Source organism: Eretmochelys imbricata, chromosome 13 (assembly GCF_965152235.1).
Source record: "Eretmochelys imbricata isolate rEreImb1 chromosome 13, rEreImb1.hap1, whole genome shotgun sequence".
NCBI classification, from domain to species: Eukaryota; Metazoa; Chordata; order Testudines; family Cheloniidae; genus Eretmochelys; species Eretmochelys imbricata.
In genome coordinates this window covers 15,458,298-15,479,373 of record NC_135584.1, presented here as the reverse complement: position 1 = coordinate 15,479,373, position 21,076 = coordinate 15,458,298, and the positions used below count along the sequence as shown (strand labels likewise).

Genomic DNA, 21,076 nt, shown 5'->3' with positions numbered 1-21,076 from the left:
AATAATGACAGGTTTCAGAATAGCAGCCGTGTTAGTCTGTATCCACAAAAAGAACAAGAGTACTTGTGGCACCTTAGAGACTAACAAATTTATCAGAGCATAAGCTTCAGTAGGAGAACACTTCAACCTCTCTGGCCACTCAGTAAAAGATTTAAAGGTGGCAAATTTTGCAACAGAAAAGCTTCAAAAACAGACTCCAACGAGAAACTGCTGAGCTTGAATTAATATGCAAACTAGATACCATTAACTTGGGTTTGAATAGAGACTGGGAGTGGCTGGGTCATTACACATATTGAATCTATTTCCCTAAGTTAAGTATCCTCACACCTCTTGTCAACTGTCTAAATGGGCCATCTTGATTATCACTACAAAAGTTTTTTTTCTCCTGCTGATAATAGCTCATCTTAACTAATTAGCCTCTCACAGTTTGTATGGCAACTTCCACCTTTGCTGCATGTATATATATATGCAAAAAGAAAAGGAGTACTTGTGGCACCTTAGAGACTAACCAATTTATTTGAGCATGAGCTTTCGTGAGCTACAGCTCACTTCTTCAGATGCATACTGTGGAAACTGCAGAAGACATTGTATATACACAGAGACCATGAAACAATACCTCCTCCCACCCCACTCTCCTGCTGGTAATAGCAGAGTGGGGTGGGAGGAGGTATTGTTTCATGGTCTCTGTGTATATACAATGTCTTCTGCAGTTTCCACAATATGCATCCGAAGAAGTGAGCTGTAGCTCACGAAAGCTCATGCTCAAATAAATTGGTTAGTCTCTAAGGTGCCATAAGTACCCCTTTTCTTTTTGCGAATACAGACTAACACGGCTGTTACTCTGAAACCTGTATATATATATATATATATATATATATTCTTACTATATATTCCATTCTATGCATCCGGTGAAGTGGGCTGTAGCCCACGAAAGCTTATGCTCAAATAAATTTGTTAGTCTCTAAGGTGCCACAAGTTCTCCTGTTCTTTTTGTGAAATAATAAATCTTCACTTACTTAACAGTTGTGTAAACTGTGGTTTTTTTTGTTTTTGTTTATATAAAAAGTGATGTATAATACACATGAAAACAAGGATAATAATGCACAAAAAACATCAATAAAATGCTAACATTTCTTACCAGATACTGCATTTCCCGGTTATTAAAGTACAGGAGAATCTAATATTATAAAATTACGGTAAGAGAAAATATGTTCAGTGCTGGCAATGGATCTTAACCAACGATTACCTCATTGAGATAAACTTCAGCAAAGACTCCTCTGATCAGGCAACCCATAGAATTTAATGTCCTCTATATTTTCGCAGTAGACTGGTGGTTACTAGAGGATAATGTGTTAAATCACACAGGGTCCAAATCTGTGGGATGCTGAGTAGCTTCAGTTCCCACTGGAATCACATCAGTGAGACTTGAGAGCATTCGATACCACAAAGGATTGAATCCATAATTTCCAAATACATCGCCGCATACTGAGACACCAGTCCTACAGCATGATCTGAGGCAAAGGAACCTCACACAAGGACCAACACTGGTGAATCATACTGCAGGACTGGGGGCCTTATACTGTAAGCGTCTTGGGAGGGAAACAGTATTCGTCTTTGAAGCATGCCAGTGGCGCTGAATAAATTACATACAGTGCCTCCACTGGTAAAGTCGATCTGTTTATACGACTCTTTACAGTAATGCAGCATAGCTGTGAAGAATTTGATGAAAGTCAAGGAATAAACCTAGCAAGTGAAAAATACAAGAATGTGAAAAGTTCAACATACCTGCAGATGGGTATTGCAGGCACCAGCTGCTTTGGCCAAGATGGAGGTACTAACAAAATGGATTCAGGTGCTGAGTTTCTCCTGTCTTCCTGATCACAAGGCCCAAGGTAATCAACCGTCTGAAAGACGTGACATGGAATGCTGTTTTTGTGTGATGGCACTGATGGGGGATCAGGGCTGGTTTTCCAAATTTTCATAGGAACACCACAGGGAGGATCCGTGCTAAGGTTGTTCATAGCATCCATGAGACTAGAAGAGCTGGGCAACTGGGTGTAAGTGAGCAAAGTGCTGTCTTCTCTCAAAGGGATGTGAGGAGAGGCTTGTGGAGAAGGGGTTCTTGACTGTCGTGGAGAAGTGGAAGGCGGCTGAGAGTTGCAGAGCTCAGTGCAAGAGTACCTCCGTTTTGCACCTGGCGATGAAGACCTTGAGTTGGGACGGGGTGATGGTGAATGTGGTCCCAAGCAGGTATCCTCCGTGATGCTTGTTCGTGGTGACATTATTGGCGAGGTTCTAGGGGAATAATGAGTATGGATGTTTTGAAACTGTGGACAAAGGTCATCACTAGGACCATTATTTGGTGAAACACATGGTGATGTGTAAGGAGAGAAATTTGTCTCTGAAATGAAACTTGCAGATGAGCCGCTGCTAGCTGGGCTCAAACACAGCGGTTCTCTGTAGCCCTCAAAGCCAGGGACAGGCAGTGTAAACCTTGGGCTAGCGGTGGCTGAGTTGGACTGATGTTCTACCAAAAGATCTGTGTCTCTGCTGCGGAAGGGAACCCCTGAATGAATCAGTTCATGGGATGGAGTGATCTCAATCCTAGGGCTCAAAGCAGAGGCCCCAGACTTTACAGGGTCCAAGTTGCATTTTGACCCTATGCTATCTGGCTGTCCATATCTGCCCATGTGATCTGCAGAAAGACTAGGAAAAGCCAGGGGGCTGTATGGCTTGAGGCCATAGTCCAAGACATCATCATGAGGGTATGTAACTCCAGTGGGTGGGCTGTTGGTTTTATGTGAAGGAGTCGATTCTTCTGGAAAAAGAAGGGTCTCTTTAAGACTATAGATATTACTACAGAAGCTGAGCAATCATGGATTAAAAAATGCATATTGATAAAATGGATGTGATCTGGTATTAGGTGAATAGTAGGTTGTTGGTTTTTTGCTAAGCTCGGGAAGCTTAAATCCTCAGAACAGGCACAGGATGGACAGTGACACTGCAAACTTCTCCACACTGTCCTGCCAATCTACTGCTACCTGAACCCTGACATGGGGTCACCTGTGGGGGTGAGACGGTAGGTCAGTTTCCATGCCTCTTTAATCTTTGGCCTCTCTGCTGACACTGCCAACAGGGTACAAATTACTGCCAATTGTGGTGATGTGATTTTTGTATATTTTTATCTGCCAGGAGCAGGACTGAGACCTAACATGTCACAAAACCAGATCCCAAAGGGGCTGAATAAAACTAAAAGACAAAAAAGTGTTTTTCTATTTTCTAATATGGCAAAGTCTAGGTCAAATATGCTTCATGAAAACAAAGTTCAATATAAATATATAAATTACCAATTAATTCTGTGTTTGCAATGTGGTTGTAGCCTTGTTGGTCCCAGGACATGAGAGAGATAAGGTGGGTGAGCTAATATCTTATTTTATGGAAGAGACAAGTTTTTGAGCTTCACAGAGCTCTTCTTCAGGCATGGAAAATGTAACCAGAGTGTCACAGTGTCAACACCTGTACCTTTGAGAACAAGGACTGATCTATCAGTCCACATCTAACCTGACACTAAAAATCATGGTCTCAGCAGAGACATTGGCTTTATGGCTCATTACAACAATTTGTAACCTACTAAGCCTCTTTTGTCCTTGACTGCAGAAGCATTAATTGCCCACTTCATTTTCAGTGGTTTATTGCAACCATATGCTTAACAATCTGGCCCACCTTGTTTTTATCTCTGGTTACCTTTTCCAGGCCAGAAGAACTCTGTGGAGCTCAAAAGCTTGTCCCTTCTACCAGCAGAAGGTCCAATAAAAGATATTGTCTCACATAGCTTGTGTCGCCCAATAATTCTGTGTGACAGCTTATTTGGCTTCATATTTCCTCAACAAAGCATGCAATAAGTCCCAAACAAGTGAGCACGAGTAATCAGAAAACTTACTGTACAGTTAGTATTTACAAATTAAATATGTACAAGGAAGCCAACCTATTTCTTATTCAGGCAAATTATTTCTTGATTTCAAGTCAAAGAGCATTTTGTCTGAATAAGGAGTACATGGTTCGGCAGAAGACGTCAAGGCTCAATCCTAGAATCTCTGCTTATGCAAGTAGGGTTGCAGGCCAAAGCCTATAATTATCTAAGAATCTAGATTTTTTTCAAATAGAGTGGGATGCCCAAGGGCTGCAACTGCAAGCACAGTCCCCGCTCAACTGCCTTGGAAGTCAATAGAAAAACTCCCACTGATGTCAATGGGCCTGATTCTGATTTCACACAGGGGTTCACCAGTCCACTGCTATCAGCTTCAGTGGAATTACTCCTGAATAGCATCTGTCAGTGAGAGCAGAATCATGCCCAGTGAGAGCAGCACTCGACCCCCAGACTTAATGAACACACATATGTTAGCTGCACTGCTGATACAGTTTCACCAAAATGACAACTGACAGATATTTTTTACTGAATAAAATTATAGACAATATAATAATGAATTCACCCTGGGGCCAGCTGTACCTATTGCAGACGAACAGCCCATCATTAAAATATCTAAATAACTGTTCCACCTTATTCGCCTAGTCATTCCCAAACAGCACTCCATGCAAGAGACCAGTATTACATGTGTAACGCGGGAGGTGCCAATTGTGCACTGTATGTTTTTCCATGAAATGTTTGCTCACGCTCTCACATACACAATTACATTTTATTTCAGGGGACTTTTCACATCCTTTAGTATTTCTTTTTTCCTGATACAATGGCAGTTTTGCATTGAAAGCATGCAGGAATTCAAAAGTTGGCTTCCCTGTTTCAAATCCATCTTTATTTATAAATGTAAACTCATTATTCCCCCACTTTCCCAGATCACTTTCCAAGTGAAAAAAAATTATAAAATGCTCTGAGTTCCTGGTAAAATGACTCTTTCTAATTTGCTACAAAACATGACCCCCACTCACAAAAAACCCAAAATACCAAAACCCACTAATGTTGACTAGTTCTGTTTTTTTGTTCTGCACATTTTGCACAGCCTCTGGGATGCTGCATTTAAACAGAAATTCTGTGTGGTTTTTTTCCCCCTTATTTTTTATGCCTCAAAAATGCCTCCCAAATGTTTATTTGACAGAGCCACAGAAGGCTCTCAGAGTCCCACTTGTAGATTTCTTCAGGCTCCTGTTAGCAGTTGCCTTATTTCATCACAGTAAAAGACTGCTTATAAGGATAACAAATTAGAAGTAACTAAATCTTGAGCCAGATACATTTTGGCATTGTTGATCTCAATTATCAAATCTTGGTATCCATGGAAACTGACTGTCATCCAGATCACCCAAGTTCTGTGGCACCTAACCCCAGAGGCTGATCCTACACATCATTTCATACAAGAGGAACTCATCCCACACCACTACTGTACAAGGCAACATGCCCCTTCTCATTCATGCAAACTGTCCCTTCCTTTGATTTCAGTGGAATTGCTCCTGATTTACATTGGTGTAAGTGAGAGCAAAATCAGCCCCCCAACTAGAGCAGCAACACTATAGGAACTTAAACTTCTACATTGTCTCAGTAATCATGGGACGGTTCTCTAGGCTGATCAATTTCACACCAAGGAACAGTAAAATGATTGCATGTTTCAGTTCCCAGATCAACTATGGTCCCTACCATACATAGCAATGTGATATGGGCACATAGACAGACAGATGATGAGATAGCACAATGTGGAAGCATTACAATTCCTGGCTCCAGATCCTTAGCTACATTTGTTAAGTGGTGCAGTTTTTCAGGAGTGTGTGTGTGTGTGTGTGCATGGAGGGCAAGAGGAAAGAAAAGAAATTGTCCTGTATATGGAATTTTCAAAGATGCTGCTGCTAACAGACCTCACTCCTTCACATGTTTTTAAAATGAGCTGCAGAGATCTAATAAAGACAATTTTAATTCACACAAGAATAAATGTTGAAGAACTATTAATACAATAAAATTATTGTGATGAGCATCATTCTAAGATCACTTTGCTTATTATTAACATAACAAAATACTTCAACAGTCACTTTCACTCCAGGGTCAAGCAGGGGAATTCGCATTCCTGCTATGATTCACAGCAACAAGCAACAACATGAACCTAGATTCATATAGCACTTTTCATCCTCAGACATTCCAAAGACCTTTACAGACTATATCATCCGAGATCGCTCACCCACCATGATAACATGCCAGCAACACTACACACAGTGAAAATTAAAACCATCTGCATAAGTTATCAATAGAGCAGGCAGCATCACTGGAATCTGATCAAGGCACTAAGCAGAACATCTCTGAACATCGCCTTGAAAAAAACATGCCTGAGGATCTTCACTGACCAAAAAAAATGGCCAAGGCCTCAGTATTACTTCTCATGCAAAAGAGAGCACCTCCAGCAACCAGTGAATTCCCTAGAACCACTCGGGTATATTGGCTCAGGTCTGCTTCAGAGGGAAGGCTGCCACACACTGAATCAACATAACTTCCTGCAGTACCTAGGTTTTTCTTGGAGTTCTCCCATCCAAATCCCAACTCTGCTGAGCTTAGGAGATGCAATGAAATCACTGTCTGAAGTGGTATGGCTATAACCCATGTGTTTGTGACATCACAGTCTGTCGCCATAGAAATGATTGTGATGTTACAAATAGAGCATTGTGACTTTGCTGCAGAAAGAAAGAAGAGAAGGTTGGTGCGAAGCAGCAATTCCACTCTTTCATTTAGGGCCCAATTTGGTTCCCACTGAAATCGGGGAGTTTTGCCTTTTAACTTCAGTGGAAGCAGGATAGGGCCCCTAATTAGCAGACACATAGTTCTCAATAGTCCCTGTCTGGCTAGCGCAGTTGCTGGGTTTTGGACTCTGTTCCAGGAAGGAATAAGCTCAGCCAACATCCCAGCTCCCCCGCTTGAGCACCACAGGAGTTTGTTTTTGTAAACAATACCAGTCTCCTGCCTTTGAGAGGGGAAGTAAGGTGGTTTCTCCTCATGCGGGGCAAGCCAATTGAGGGCTCTGCCCGGCTGCTTTCCGTCTGCATTCACAGGCACCAGCAAAAGTGCAGAGCAGCCCAAACACTGGGAGTGCCTGGGGGAGGATTCAGCCAGATGGCCCCAAAGACTGGCTGCACTACCCTGGCCCCCTCCCTTCCAGGTGATGATAGAACCATAGCAAATGCATAGCTTGGCCAGCAAGTCTAGGGGGCGGAGGGCAGAAATTCTCCCTGGGGCTGACCATCCACTTTTTTACAGCTTCACTGTAGGGGCTTGTGCAGTGGAGCGAGGGGGGTAATTAGTTGTGCTGTGGGGACAAAGATGCATCAGTGGTGTTGGGTGAACACGAAAAATAAACTGAAATGGAGCAGGGGGGACAAATGGCAGGACCTCAGGTCGGAGAGAAACAGGAGCACCTTGGGGTGAGAGAAAGAGGCAGGGAGAAGCCGCATACTACTGCTCCCCCATGGAAGATGTTAGGGGGAATGGCCCTAGTGCTCTTCCCCTGAAAGCAGCAAAGGGGGTCAGAGTCTCCTCCCTTGCAAGCAGATAATGACAGGTACAATGAGCCTGTTGAGAAAGGTTTGGGGGAATTTTTTGGGCGGTGGGATTTTGAGTCTTCTTGTGAGGCCCTCCCTAGGTTCAGACAGGCATCCACACTTCCGTCTGTCTAACCAAACCCCACAGCTTTAAGGCTATGTCTGTTTCACCCATCTATGGCATCCTAAAACCTCGACTGCAAGCTCTCTGTTGTAAGGGCTGTCTTCTCTGGTGCTTGGCTCTACAGTGCCTGTCACAATTGTGGTTCCTAGGTGCTACCATAATATAAATAATAAGATATAGATATATTAAACTTATGTCCAAATGCATGAGAAAGCTCATACAACCACCTGGTGATTGGAGACTCCTCGCCCCCTACACACACACACCCTAGCTTACATGAAGAAGAATTGTCACTCGAGTTTATTTTTAAGAACACATAAAATTAAGCCACACAGAAGAAAAATAAGTGGGTTTAAGGGTCAAAAACTCTGTATTCCAAAACTCTCCTGACTTTGATGGGCAGTTAAAGTGCATAAGGAAGGAAAGCTGCCTCAGGCTCCTGTATATTCAAGATTTCCACAGCATGAAAGTTTCTCGTATTTTGTATTACTTGCAACTTCAAAGCTGCTTAGATTGCCAAATGTGATCTGGCCAATTAGCATGAATTTAGAGACAGAGCACAACCATGATGGATTTGTGAAAAATCATCTCAGAAAAGCTAAAGATAGCACCATCCAGGATGCAGGAATCAAGAGAATTCAAAGTAATGGGCTGATTTGGATCTCATACCAGTTTTGCAACAGTGCAACTCCCTTGATTTTAATGGATTTATTTCTTATTTGCACCAGGGTGAAAGGAGAATCCAGCCCATAGAATGTTAAATTACATAAACTACGTAATTGAAATGACACAGTAAAGATATTTTTCATATATTTGAAAAAGCCCTTTCTTCTGTTATTTACACTAACTACTTGGAAGTGTAGAGTGAAAGTTGGTTTCATAAGTGAGAGTAATTCTCTCTAATGTGCATGTTGGATTCTTTATTGCAGGGCTGCTCATGAACTCTGGGCTGTGCATATTGGTTTGTTTATTGTACAGCTATTTACCAGGACTGGAATGCTGATATTTTTTCTTTTAATAAAAGCAGTAAAAAAGACTTTATTTTGTGGCAGGGGGAAGGCCGGGGGGAGGGAGGAGGGAATGAGGAAATTACATTGAGATTGAAAACAAAAGAAGCCAGGTCCCAAATTTGACTTATCAACTTTGGCAGTGTCCCTTTAAATCTGTGTAAAAGATTATAACTACATTGGGTTGAAGATGTTAGCAAAAGGTTGTGCCCAGAGACAACTGCTGCCTTCAAGATATGCACACCAACTTTCATTGTTGTTAGTGGCACTTGCTTGTATCTTAGGGCAAAATTTGTCCTCAATCATTTCACAGAGACATTTTTATGGGTCTCAAATGTCTCTACAAAAAATGGTGTCCCATTCTGAATCCTCAGTATTAATGGAACATAACTAGTCACCAATAGATTGTCTGATAGCAATCAGAGAACACATCTCATTCCAGAACATAGGAATTGCCTTCCTGGATCAGATCAGTGGATCAGATCTATCTAGCCCAGCATTTTATATCCCACGGTAGCCAGTACTCTGAAACATCTATTAAGATGTACAAAACCGTACAGAATGGTTGGTGTAACCTGCTCGTACACAAAGTTCCTTTCTGACTCCCAACCATCAGAGGCTTATGAGAATTTGTAGCCTCTCAGCCAAAAATGGAGAATGGTGATCTTCGACTGGAAGAAATTCAGCAGATGGGTTTTCAAGAAGACATTGTCTCTGAGCAACAGAAAAAGATGTGTCTCAAGGTCAGGTTTTAAAATTAGATAAAATCAAGAGAGCAGCACTAAGAAGTCCTCAAAGCACTGGTCAGGTGCATCTTCAAGGGAATAAAAAAATATTACACACACCTTCGGTTACCATGGGAAAACGTACCGCTCATCCCTACAGTACAACACACCCTCTTTTCAGAATTCCAGAAGTCTGTTTATCTAAACAAACCTCTCAGTTCAGCCTGTTACTAGTTGGCATTTCTAGTTTTACTACCATCAGAAGAAGATAGCTAATGAAAACCTTAAGATCAAAGTTAAAAAAGAAAGGCAAAGTGGAAAGTGGCACCTTTTTGCTACACTCCTGCCTATGTAAATGCTTGGCTTAGAGATGAAAATCCAATATTAATAATATTGACGGTTGGATTTTTATTTACCCTTTTTTTTCTCTCTGTTGTTTTTATAGCAGCCCATGTTCCTGTTGTCTCAGGCACATATAAGCACTGGAGACGGCCAACTGCTTTCAGTAAGGATATTGCTGTCTTTTCCATGGCAACAGATTGTAGTATAGATACTAGTTTTAAGACACAAGCTTAAAAGGACACTGTCAAGTTACAGTATTTTTTTTTCATTTGTCTAAAACAAATTTCCCCCAGGGCTCCAATCCTGAAGCCTGAAATTGACATTTGTTTCCTTGCCAAAAAAATGGATCCTCTTTGCCATGTTTACAGTGACTTGCTATTATAGGGTTGGCCAGGAGAGGTGGGCTGAGCATCCTAGTCCATAAGGCAAAACCAGAGTCTCAATGTCTCTGAATGTATGAACTGGATTCAAAACCTAGGATCCAAAGACACTCCTATGGCTTTGGCTGTGTTTTGAATCTAAAACTGAAAAGGACCTGTTTACCTTGTTCCTGCTGAGATGTGGCCAAAATCTCCCAAAACCAATCACCTTCAACTACAACTAGCTTGACATGGATGAAAGCTTTTTCTTTATATTTTAAATTTTCTGTTCCATTGTAAACATTAGTACATTGAAGGTCACTGATGTCCACGAATTGCTTACAGATTCTGAATGGTGTCTTTTCAAAGACAGGGAATGTTGTCCAGATTACAATGCTAGTATTTTGTTGTGCTATTTCTTATGCTAATTATTTCCATCTTGGGAACAAACAAAATTAATAGTAATTATGGTTTCTAGCCATTCAAATACAGGGAAAGCAGGCTCTAGAAGGAAGTTACATCTCTCTACAAGTGTACACTGCTCACCATTAGTGTGGTTGAAAAGCTGAAGCTTTCTGCACCCTCCTACGTACTACGATATCCTGTGGAGTTTCCCACTAAAGACTACTCAGCACTAGCCTCTACACTTAAGAGATGAATGAAAATAGAATCTGAAGACTTCACTGAAATATGTTTTTCGTTAAAATAATTGCCATTAACAGTCACTGGTTTACTTTAGCAACTTTGAAATTGTATTAAACCTAACAGATAATAAACTTTAGATTATCTTAACCATCCTGCTTCTATTACATTGCTTGTGCCTAGGAATGCAGCAATAAAAAGAATCTATGTGCTAATCGTGCCATAATTTATCTCCTTCTGCCACACAGCCGCCTATGCACTAAACACTCTTCTAATTCCAATGTGGCAAGCCATTACATTCTCTTCATTCAAATCCTTCCTAGAAAATTAACTTCTTTTGCAGTGCCCACAAAAAATGATTCCATCTCAAAAACTAAATCCTAGTTATTCCCTTCTCTGTGTCCTGTAAATTGTTGCTATATAGTTTAGACTGGAAATTTTAGGGGACAGGAACGCTGTGTATTTTAGGTTTCAGAGTAACAGCCGTGTTAGTCTGTATTCGCAAAAAGAAAAGGAGTACTTGTGGCACCTTAGAGACTAACCAATTTATTTGAGCATAAGCTTTCGTGAGCTACAGCTCACTTAGCTAACAAATAGTAAGAAATCAAGCATGCTTAGTTTCATTAGGCCTGGAAAGCTCAACACAGTGGCTCTCAACCTTTCCAAACTACTGTACCCCTTTCAGGAGTCTGATTTGTCCTGCGCACCTCCAAGTTTCACCTCACTTAAAAACTACTTGCTTACAAAATCAGACATAAAAATACAAAAGTGTCACAGCACACTATTACTAAAAATTTGCTTACTTTCTCATTGCTACCATATCATTATAAAATAAATCAATGGGAATATAAATATTATAGTATACGCTGAAATGTAAGTACATAGAGCAGTATAAACAAGTCATTGTCTGTATGAAATTTTAGTTTGCACAGACTTTGCTAGTGCTTTTTATGTAGCCTGTTGTAAAACTAGGCAAATATCTAGATGAATTGATGAAACTCCCTGGAAGACCTCTGTGTACCCCCAGGGTATGTGTACCCCTGGTTGAGAACCAGCGCCTTAACATGTAACTTTGGGGGTGGGGAGTGGGGAGGCATATATTCACATATCAACCTTCACAGTAACTCAGGCTTATGTGGGCTTAGCAGGATAAAAAATGCCCACCCACCCCCTTTTTTTCTGGATGGACTCAAATTGTAGTTTGGAACTAGAAAATTCCTCAAAATTCAGGAATGATTTTGGGTTTTGGTTCAGGCCCATCCAGTTTTTTTCTCCTCAAAATTTTAAATCCATCTAGTCCTTTAACCCAGTCATTTATGATGTCAGGTAGCACACAGGACTCCGGTTTTAAATTCAACTTTCAAGATACCCTCTTCAAGATGATGCTAGTCATAGGGAGTACAGTATGGCATCCTCAGCTATAGTCAATTCCATTGCATAAATGTGCATGATTGACACTGATGTGCAAAGTATTTTAGAAAGGGCAGGAGAGTGCCTCCAGTCATTCAAGTCACTAGATGTAGCCAATCTACCTTGCCTTAGCGATTGGTTGCTATCGTCTGATAAAGGATCTGAACACTAGAATAATTTTAAAGCAACCACACACTTCACCTAAAACTAACTTGTAAAATAATCATTTCCCTCACTATTAGTCACTCCAGTAAAGTATAATTTAGGCCTCACTCCTGCAAAGATTTATGCACATGTAACGTTACAATGGTGAACAACTCATACAAGTAAAATTCAGCAGGTGGGTAAGTCTTTGCAGGATGGGAGCCACAGTAAGGAAGTGTTTAAAAACAACAAATTGAAATGATCTGACACAGTTTAAATCATGTTTCGCTCTCTTCTGCATTACCCAATTTTTTAAAAACACAAGGCAGTATATATTACATGGGTTCACTGGCTGTGTTTTGCCATTGTGATTAAATTCATCTGCCAGCTCTCTAGTCATTCATCCCATTACAACCAAAGCAAATAGTCTAACGGATACACTGTTGCTACTGCACGATGAGTAGCATGTGAAGTTTTCTTTATCTTCCTTTCCTTTTGCTAATACAAAGCAGCTCAAAGAACGGTCCACAACGGATATTGTAACCTCACCAGAGACTGTATTATTTCCCTACCGCCCCCTTAGGGTTAACTGGAGAAAACAACTTGATCTCTCCCGAGAGCGCAATCAAGCCCTCCCCTGAAATACAGTTACTTCTGCCCAAGTTCTAGAAGGACCAGGCTCATCCCGGGCACAAAGCCCTACATAGTACATACACTCTCCGTACTTTGAAGCCATTATTTCACATATCCAGGGGCACGGGGTTTTAAGCTGTTTTTTTTTTTTTAATGCGTAGTCGCCACAAACCTTCTATACACTTCAAGTAATCATAATCGAATAATATCGAGAAGTCGAATTCCTCTTGAGGGCTGACATTTTGATTTGGGTCATGGTCCCCCTGCTGTGAGTCAAACTCCGGATCCTTATGGGTGGAACTCATCTGTGTCGCCTGGCCAAGTCCTGCTTTATTAACAGAGAGAGGAGATGGGGGCAAAAAAGTTCACCTCCCTGGCTGAAAAGCTGTAAATTTCACGCCCACCAAAACCCAAGATCCTTCCAAGTATGAGGGGAAACGGGAGTTGAAAAAGAAAAAAAAAAGAAAAAAAAAATCTCCCGAGCTCCTGTTATCACCTCTCAGCTCAGTCAGCGGCACTTTTCAAGCAAGGTCCACTCTGGTCTGTCTAAATAATCCGGAATGGGACGGTGAGGTGAGGAGTCCCCGGCTGTCTGTGTGATGGGTGAGTGATCCCCCGCTCCTACCCCCTGTCACACAGCAGCTCAGTGACAAGAGTGTGAAATTAACTAGATGAACAATGTCAACTTCCTGTTCTCAGCAACCACCTGCTGCTTGGAGGCGGGTCCTGCCTGAGGGAGGAGGAGCCCCCTCCTGCAACCAGCAAAAGGGTGGGTGGGTGTGGGACGGGGGGGGACACTGCCCTGTAATTGGCAGCACTATCAACCCGGGGAACGCGGGGAGTTTGCAGCAGGGAAGGGCTCCTGTAATGCAAGCAGGATGAGGGGGGTCAGAGAGGGAGCTCGGTCAGGAGCAAGAGATGAGAGAACCCTGGGCACTGGGGAGCTGGAGAGAGGGGAGGCCGCATCTGAAAGCGGGGTGGGGGCTACATATTTTGGGGAGTGCAGAGAGGAGCCTACACGTATGTGCATGCAAGGGAGGGTGCATGTGTTGTGGGGAGAGCCTTTAGCTGCGTTGGTGGGTTTTTAGTTCAGAGTGGGAGCCTTTGATAAGGAATTCTGCATGTGCCTGGGTGGGGAGCGTGTAGGAGGGAGAGATGATTTGGGGCGTGGAGGGGGGTGAAGCAAGCGGGCGTGTGCAGGGGCAAAAGTGGTTTGGGGAAGGGCAGTAGGAGAGTATGTGAGAGAGGCTGGAAGGAGATAAATCCATTCAGAGAGACTGGGGAGGGGGAATCCACAGAGCGAAGAAAGGAGGAACAGAGGAGGGGAAGGGAGAAGGCGGGGGGGGGGACACACCGGAAAAGAAGAGAAGGAAGGAAAGGGACCGAGTATTTTCACAATACAGCAAACTAGACTTTACAAATCTGGTGGAAGAGATAAGGAGAGATGTAGTAGAAGGGGGAAAATAGAGAGGAGGAAATGAAAAGTGAAAGTGAAAAGAACAAACACATAGGATACAAAAGGGCCTTAATTTAATAGAGAGCTTAAATGGCAAACAGGAGGCTGTTGTTTTTAAAGGGGTGGATAGTATGGACCATAGAGGTATGGCCAGAAATTTGCTGAAAGCAGCAAACTGCCTAGGGCAGCCTTGTTCAGCCAGCTTCCTTCCCCAGGCTATCATTTTTTTCTATGCTGAATAAAATTCTTCCTCCTGGATCCTCCCTCCCCACTCCTGGGATTGTTCAGGTTGTTGCACTTGTTTTATGTGCTCTGGAGGGTCTGTTGCATCCCAGCCAGCCCCTGCTCTGCCCCCAGCCACTGCTTCATACGGTTCTCACTCCTTCAATTTCAATCATCTGTGGATTTTCACTAAGTCCGGTGTAGGACAGTATGCAGGTTTTGGATTGGACCTATCCAGCAAACAAGGACTGGCCTCTCTGGACTAGGGTACCTTTAGGAAAGAGAAATTTTGTGTCCATCTTCAGAGGCCTCTATTCTGCTCAATCTTGCTCATGGGGAAAAATAATCTTACAAAGCCATCCATCCAAGTCCCTTTATGCACTTCCCACTGACCACACTACCAATGCAACCAGCCTCCAGACCCCCTTAATCAGCTTCTCCACCAACCAGCTCCAGATTTGCCTCAATTCACAGGACATCCTTCCTGAGCTAGTCCACAAAGCTGCTACCCCCTCCTGCCTCAAATCTCTCCTAGAAACTCACCTCTGCTGTGAGGCCTGGGACATGGCTGCCATGTGGGGTTCAGTATACTGGTACTATATGTTTTATTTCTTAAGCATGTGTTGTATTATCTAGGTATCTACAGGACTCTCATTACTATAGCATCTGAGGAGCTCTCAGTCCTTTAATTTGTCCAGTGAGGTAGGGAAAAGTGCTATTATTCCCACTGTACAGATGAGGAAGGAGGCACAAAGAGGCCTTTTTACCCTTCAGCATTTCACTTAGGCGCAGGTTTTTAAAGATATGTAGGTGTTGCTGCGCTCAGAGTTGCAATGTCTCACTGATTTAGGCACCTAACCCTCATTTTTCAAAAGGGATTTAGGCACTTGGGAGCCTACATCCCACTATCTGTAAAGATCTGGGTCTAAGTGATTTATAGAAGGTTACACAAGAAATCAGTGGTGAATCCGTTTCCCAAGTCCTAGGTTAGTGCCTTAACCACTGGACTATCCTTCTGCTCACTATTATCATAATGTAGCCAACACTTGCTGGCACTTTTGGTCCCCCTTCCTCTACATTTCATGTCTCTTAGTTTTGAAAGACAAGATGGGTGACATAATATCTTTGGGCCAACTTCTCTTTGTTTTGTCAATTTTAAGAATGTAAGCTCTTTGGGGCAGATAATGTGCCTTTGTCTTTATTTGGAAAGCATTTCACACATTGCGACTTCCACCAAGTACAAATAATAACCGTTTAAAAGCTGATATTGAATATATTACATTTATATAGTGTCTTCATCCACTATTGAAGTGAAGCTACTAATGGGATGGAACACTGGAGGGGTATATCGGTCGATACTTCCTGACATGAAATGAAGAAGATAATAAATGCAATAACATTCCTCTTGTAGGTTTCAGAGTAGCAGCCATGTTAGTCTGTATTCGCAAAAAGAAAAAGAGGACTTGTGGCACCTTAGAGACTAACCAATTTATTTGAGCATGAGCTTTCGTGAGCTACAGCTCACTTCATCGGATGCATTCAGTGGATCCACTGAATTGAGCTGTAACTCACGAAAGTTTATGCTCAAATAAATTTGTTATTCCTCTTGTAGTCTCAGGTAGGCAAAGAGAATTACCCTGACTGGAATATGACCTGAATAACATGCTAACACTCCCACTATCACAGAAAGTGTCATGAAATATTTAAAGCTAGATTTTCAAAAAGGCAGGTGCTATTGTGTACCTAGTTTGCCTGTGCTGTTACTGTAGTTGCACACGCAACTCTGATATTTCCAAAAGCAGATGGTTAGGAATGCCATGAAGTCTAGTGGTATTTTCTCCACGAGTACACACTGCAAGATACAATTTAAACAGACAGAGAAGAATCATAGTCTAGTCCTTAATTGACTGAACATTATGCTGACATTGATACTATATTTTAACCCAACAGAGATTAAGAGGACAATATCACACTTAATTCATGCAAAATGTACATAGTAACACAATAGCTTCCTTGGAGTGAGCAACTTGAGCTTTTTTCTGCACATATTGCCGAAACAGCCAGGAAAGACAATTGACAAGGTTTCCACTTTATCAGCACTAATGTAAGAAAAACAGAGAGAGGCTCACCTGCCATTTATTTGCCTCCTTTCATGGAATATGATGCTTCCTCCTTGCCTGAAATGTCTCTTATGTTACTGCTGGGGCCCCTGAGTCACCTTGAAAAAGATCCAGTGCTACTTCTGTAATCAAGCTTGAGACAACTCTTTAAAATCTCTACGGTCCCTCTCTCTCCCCTGGTCTATAGGTGTGGTTTCATAGAATCTGTGTTACTAGGGGAGTCAGGGCCCTGCTGCTGCTGCTGTTGAGAATAGGTACTACAGTTTGAGGGTCTATCCTGTTTCTGAGGTTAGTGGTCTTGGCTAGTGGGATTAGAAAAAGAGGCCACCTCAGAAAGCATTGCTGCCAATGGGTTTGGGCTCTGAAGGCATCCTGAAGAACTTATATCTGCTATTGCGCCATCTCAGAGGACAGCTGCTGCTGCCTTGGAAAGCCTGAGCTATTCTGAAAAGTTTCCATTTGAAGAAAATTTTTTAAAATGTACGCAATGGCTGCCAGGTATGTGTTTGAGAAAGCACCAGCCTTCCATCATTGGGACCATTATTTAAATGTAGTTAGAACATCAAATTGCAATATTTGTGGTCTTAGGATAGTACGCCGGGGTACCCAAGAAACAGATGTCAATGGTGGTGGTTGTCACCACCATCATTATTAGCCCTCCTGCCCCCCAAAAAGGAAAGAGCATGGATTCAACCACCACAAACAGTGAATTCTACTAATTCTAAACCCCCGCCCCTTTCTAGCTGGCCTGTGACTACATTAAGGGTTTAAGTGTCAAACTTAGCCTTAATGTTTCTGAGAACAAATCATTTGTCGAGAAATAGAAAATGAAGCTTTTTTTCTTCCAAGAAAACCATGTTGTTTTAAACCTGGGCCATGGACATTCCATTTAAACATAAACGAAGACACCTGGGTGGGTCTAGAGCAGTGGTTCTCAACTGTGGTCCACCGTTTGTTCAGGAAAAGCCCCTGGCATGCCGGTCCAGTTTGTTTACCTGCCGCGTCCGAAGGTTCAGCTGATCGCGGCTCCCACTGGCCGCGGTTCGCAGCCCTGGGCCAATGGGAGTACGGGAAGCGGTGCGGGCCGAGCGATGTGCCAGCCGCCCTTCCTGCAGCCCCCATTGGCCTGGAATGGCGAACCACAGCCATTGGGAGCCGCAATCGGCTGAACCTTCAGACGCGGCAGGTAAACAAACTGGACCAGCGTGCCAGGGCCTTTCCCTGAACAAACGGTGGACCACAGTTGAGAACCACTGGTCTAGAGGGAGTAATGAGACAAAATCTAACCTGCTGGCCATCTTGGGCAGTATACAGTGCTCCACATGCCATCCAGGTCCCCCATCCATTGAGATGCAGAACTGGTATATTGTACTAGCAACAGGAGGTAAGAAGCAGACCCCAGTGGCTGTGGAGGAGGAGTCACCTACCCCCAAGGCTGGGAGGCTTATAGCTGCCACATCCAAGAGGCAGCATAGGGTGCTGGTGGTCAGGGATTCCCTGCTGAGGGGGATGGAGGTACCTGACAGGATGTCTCAGGAGATGTACTGCCTGTCTGGCACCTGCACCTGATGGCATGCTGTTCCAGGAAGGGGGGCTACTGGGAGGAGATAGGGTCCACTTGGCCAAGAAGGGGAAGAGCATCTTCATGCACCAATTTGCCAACCTAGTGAAGAAGGCTTTAAACTAGGTTCAAAGTGGGCAGGTGATGAAAGCCCACAGGTAAGCGTTAAAAAATGTGACCTTAACAGAGGGCTAGATGTTGGGGGTGGGACACGGAAAATTACAGTAGGGTCATAGAAGCAACAAGAGGAAAATCAGTGGGGGAATCTGCTCAATCGTCTAGACGTCTATTCACAAATGCATGAGTATGGGGAAGAGAGAGGAAGAACTGGAGGTATTAATACGTAAGCTAAATCATGCCTTAATTGGCATCACAGAGCCTTGGTGGGATAAATCTCATAACTGGAGTATTGGAGAAGAGTGGTACAGCTTATTCATGAAGGGCAGGCAGGGAGAAAAGGGAGGAGGTGTTGCATTATACATCAAGAATATATACATTTGTTCTGAGACAGGGCCTGGTGAAATTCATTCTAGGATACTTAAAGAACTAGCTGAAGCAATCTTAGAATGGTTAGCATTTATCTTAGAGAACTCCTGGAGGAATGGTGAGGTCCCAGAGGACTGGAGAAGGGCAACCAATAGTACCTATCTTTAAAATGGGGGAACAAAGAGGACCCAGCCTAACCTCAATACCCAAGAAATTATTAAACAACCAATTTATAAGCACCTAGAAGATAATAGGGTTATAAGGAATAGACAGCATGGATTTGTCAAGAACAAACCATGCCAAGCCAAACTAATTTCTGTCTTTGACGGGGTCATTAACCTAGTGGATAGGAGGAAGCAGTATATGTGCTATATCTTGATTTTAGTAAGGTCAGCTGGACTGTGTCAAAAACATTGTCATAAACAAACTAGGAAGATGTGCTCTAAATTAAATTACTATAAAGTGGGTGCACAACTCATTTAAGGACCATACTCAAAGAGTACTCAATGGTCAAACTGGGATGGTTTGTTATCTGTATCTAGTGGGTTCTGCCAGGGTCAGTCCTGGGTCCAGTACTATTCAATATTTTCATTAATGACTTGGATAAAGGGTTGGAAAGTATGCTGATAAAATTTTCAGGTGACACCAAGATTAGAGGGGTTGCGAGCACTTTGGAAGACAGGATTAGAACTCAAAACAGCCTTGACAAATCAGAGAATTGGTTTGAAATCCACAAGAAGAAATCAATAAAGACAACGTGCAAATACTGCACTTAGGAAGGAAAAATCCAATGTACAACTACAAAATGGGGAACATCTGGCTAGATAGTTGCACTGCTGAAAAGGATCTGTGGGTTATAGTGGATTACAAATTGAATAAGAGTCAACAATGTGATGCAGTTGCAAAAAAAAGCTAATATCATATGGGGTGTATTAGCAGGAGTATCATATATAAGACATGGGAGGTAAGTGTCCTGCTCTACTTGGCACTGTTGGGGCCTCAGCTCGAGTATGGTGTCCAAGTCTGGGCATCACACTTTAGGAAAGATGTGGACAAATTCAAGAGAGTCCAGAGGAGAGCGACAAAAAGGTAATGGAGCGCTGTCTCTGAATGCAAAGCATGAATTGCATGCTCCAGGACTGGCTGTGCCCAGTGGATGATTTCATCCAGCCCTTGAACGCACATGGAGGATGCCATTTTGTGTCCTCCACACTGCATGACCTCACACGCATCATACGTGTGAGGTCACGCCACATGGAGGATGCCATTTTGCATGCAAGTATAGAATTGTATGTCTAACTAAAAATGCAACAGCATGCCACTCATAAAAGGTTTATAAAACCTGACCTACAAGGAAAGGTTAAAAAACTGGGTATGTTTAGACTTGAGAAAAGAAGACTGAGTGGGGACTTGATAACAGTGTTCAAATATATTAAGGGCTGTTATAAAGAGGATGGTAGTCAATTGTTCTCCATATCCACTCAAGGTAGAACAAGAAGTAATGGGCTTAATCTGCAGCAAGGGAGATTTAAGTTAAATATTGGGAAAACTTTCTAACTAAAAGAGTAAAGTTCAGGAACTGGGTTCCAAGGGAGATTGTGGAATCCCCATCATTGGAGGTTTTTAAGAACAGATTGGACAAACACCTGTCAGGAATGGGTTTTTTAAAACATTTTAAAACTAAGAGTTTTACTTGGTCCTGCCTCAGCACAGGGCGCTGGACTTGATGACCTCACAAGGACCCTTCCAGTCCTTCATTTCTAAGATGCTATGAGAAAGTGCTGGATAAATGCATGGATTAGCTCTGATCAGAGGTGTCCAAACTTTGTCCACCTGGAGACTATATTGGCAACTTTCCAGGAACCTGACAGCTATGCCTAACGTATAAAAATGGGTTAGATTCCAGCTGCTCACAGAGCTGCAGCACACAGAGTGACTATAGATCTCATAGGACAAAGATGGAATATCACCTTCTGGGACTAGTAGTCTTCACAGGCTGCAATTCCATATTAAAGAAACAGTGGATACATTCTGTAACTATGCAGGCTGCATTCTACCCAACAACATATTGTTTTTGCTAGAGATAGTCCCAATCCACTAAATATGGATCTGAGCTCTTGCCCAAATACCAGGAATGTTTGGCTCCACCAACCTAGTTGAGATCATGATAGAAATAACTGCTAGCTGCAAAATTCGGGTCAGATTGTTGCTTTGGCTTCTGAGCACCACCAAAGGCTGAGGGATTTTGATTCAGACCCATTTCTAACTTTCACCAAAGGTAGTCTCAAGCCATCAGAGGGAATAAAATGTCAGAAATAGTT

The 21,076-nt window shown here is 42.6% G+C and overlaps 1 protein-coding gene across 1 annotated transcript in view; it reads right to left on the bottom strand.

Annotated features, from left to right (window-relative positions):
• The window catches only part of NFATC2 (nuclear factor of activated T cells 2), a 113,698-nt gene extending 100,207 nt beyond the window's left edge, over nt 1–13,491 (bottom strand). Inside the window, exons 1-2 of the mRNA XM_077832278.1 lie at nt 13,083–13,491; nt 1,786–2,818 (exon numbers count right to left, since the gene is read on the bottom strand). Coding sequence (XP_077688404.1) covers nt 1,786–2,818; nt 13,083–13,215 — 1,166 coding nt within the window. The 5' untranslated portion in view covers nt 13,216–13,491. The remainder of the gene's footprint in view (nt 1–1,785; nt 2,819–13,082) is intronic.
• Between the last annotated feature and the right edge of the window lie 7,585 nt (nt 13,492–21,076).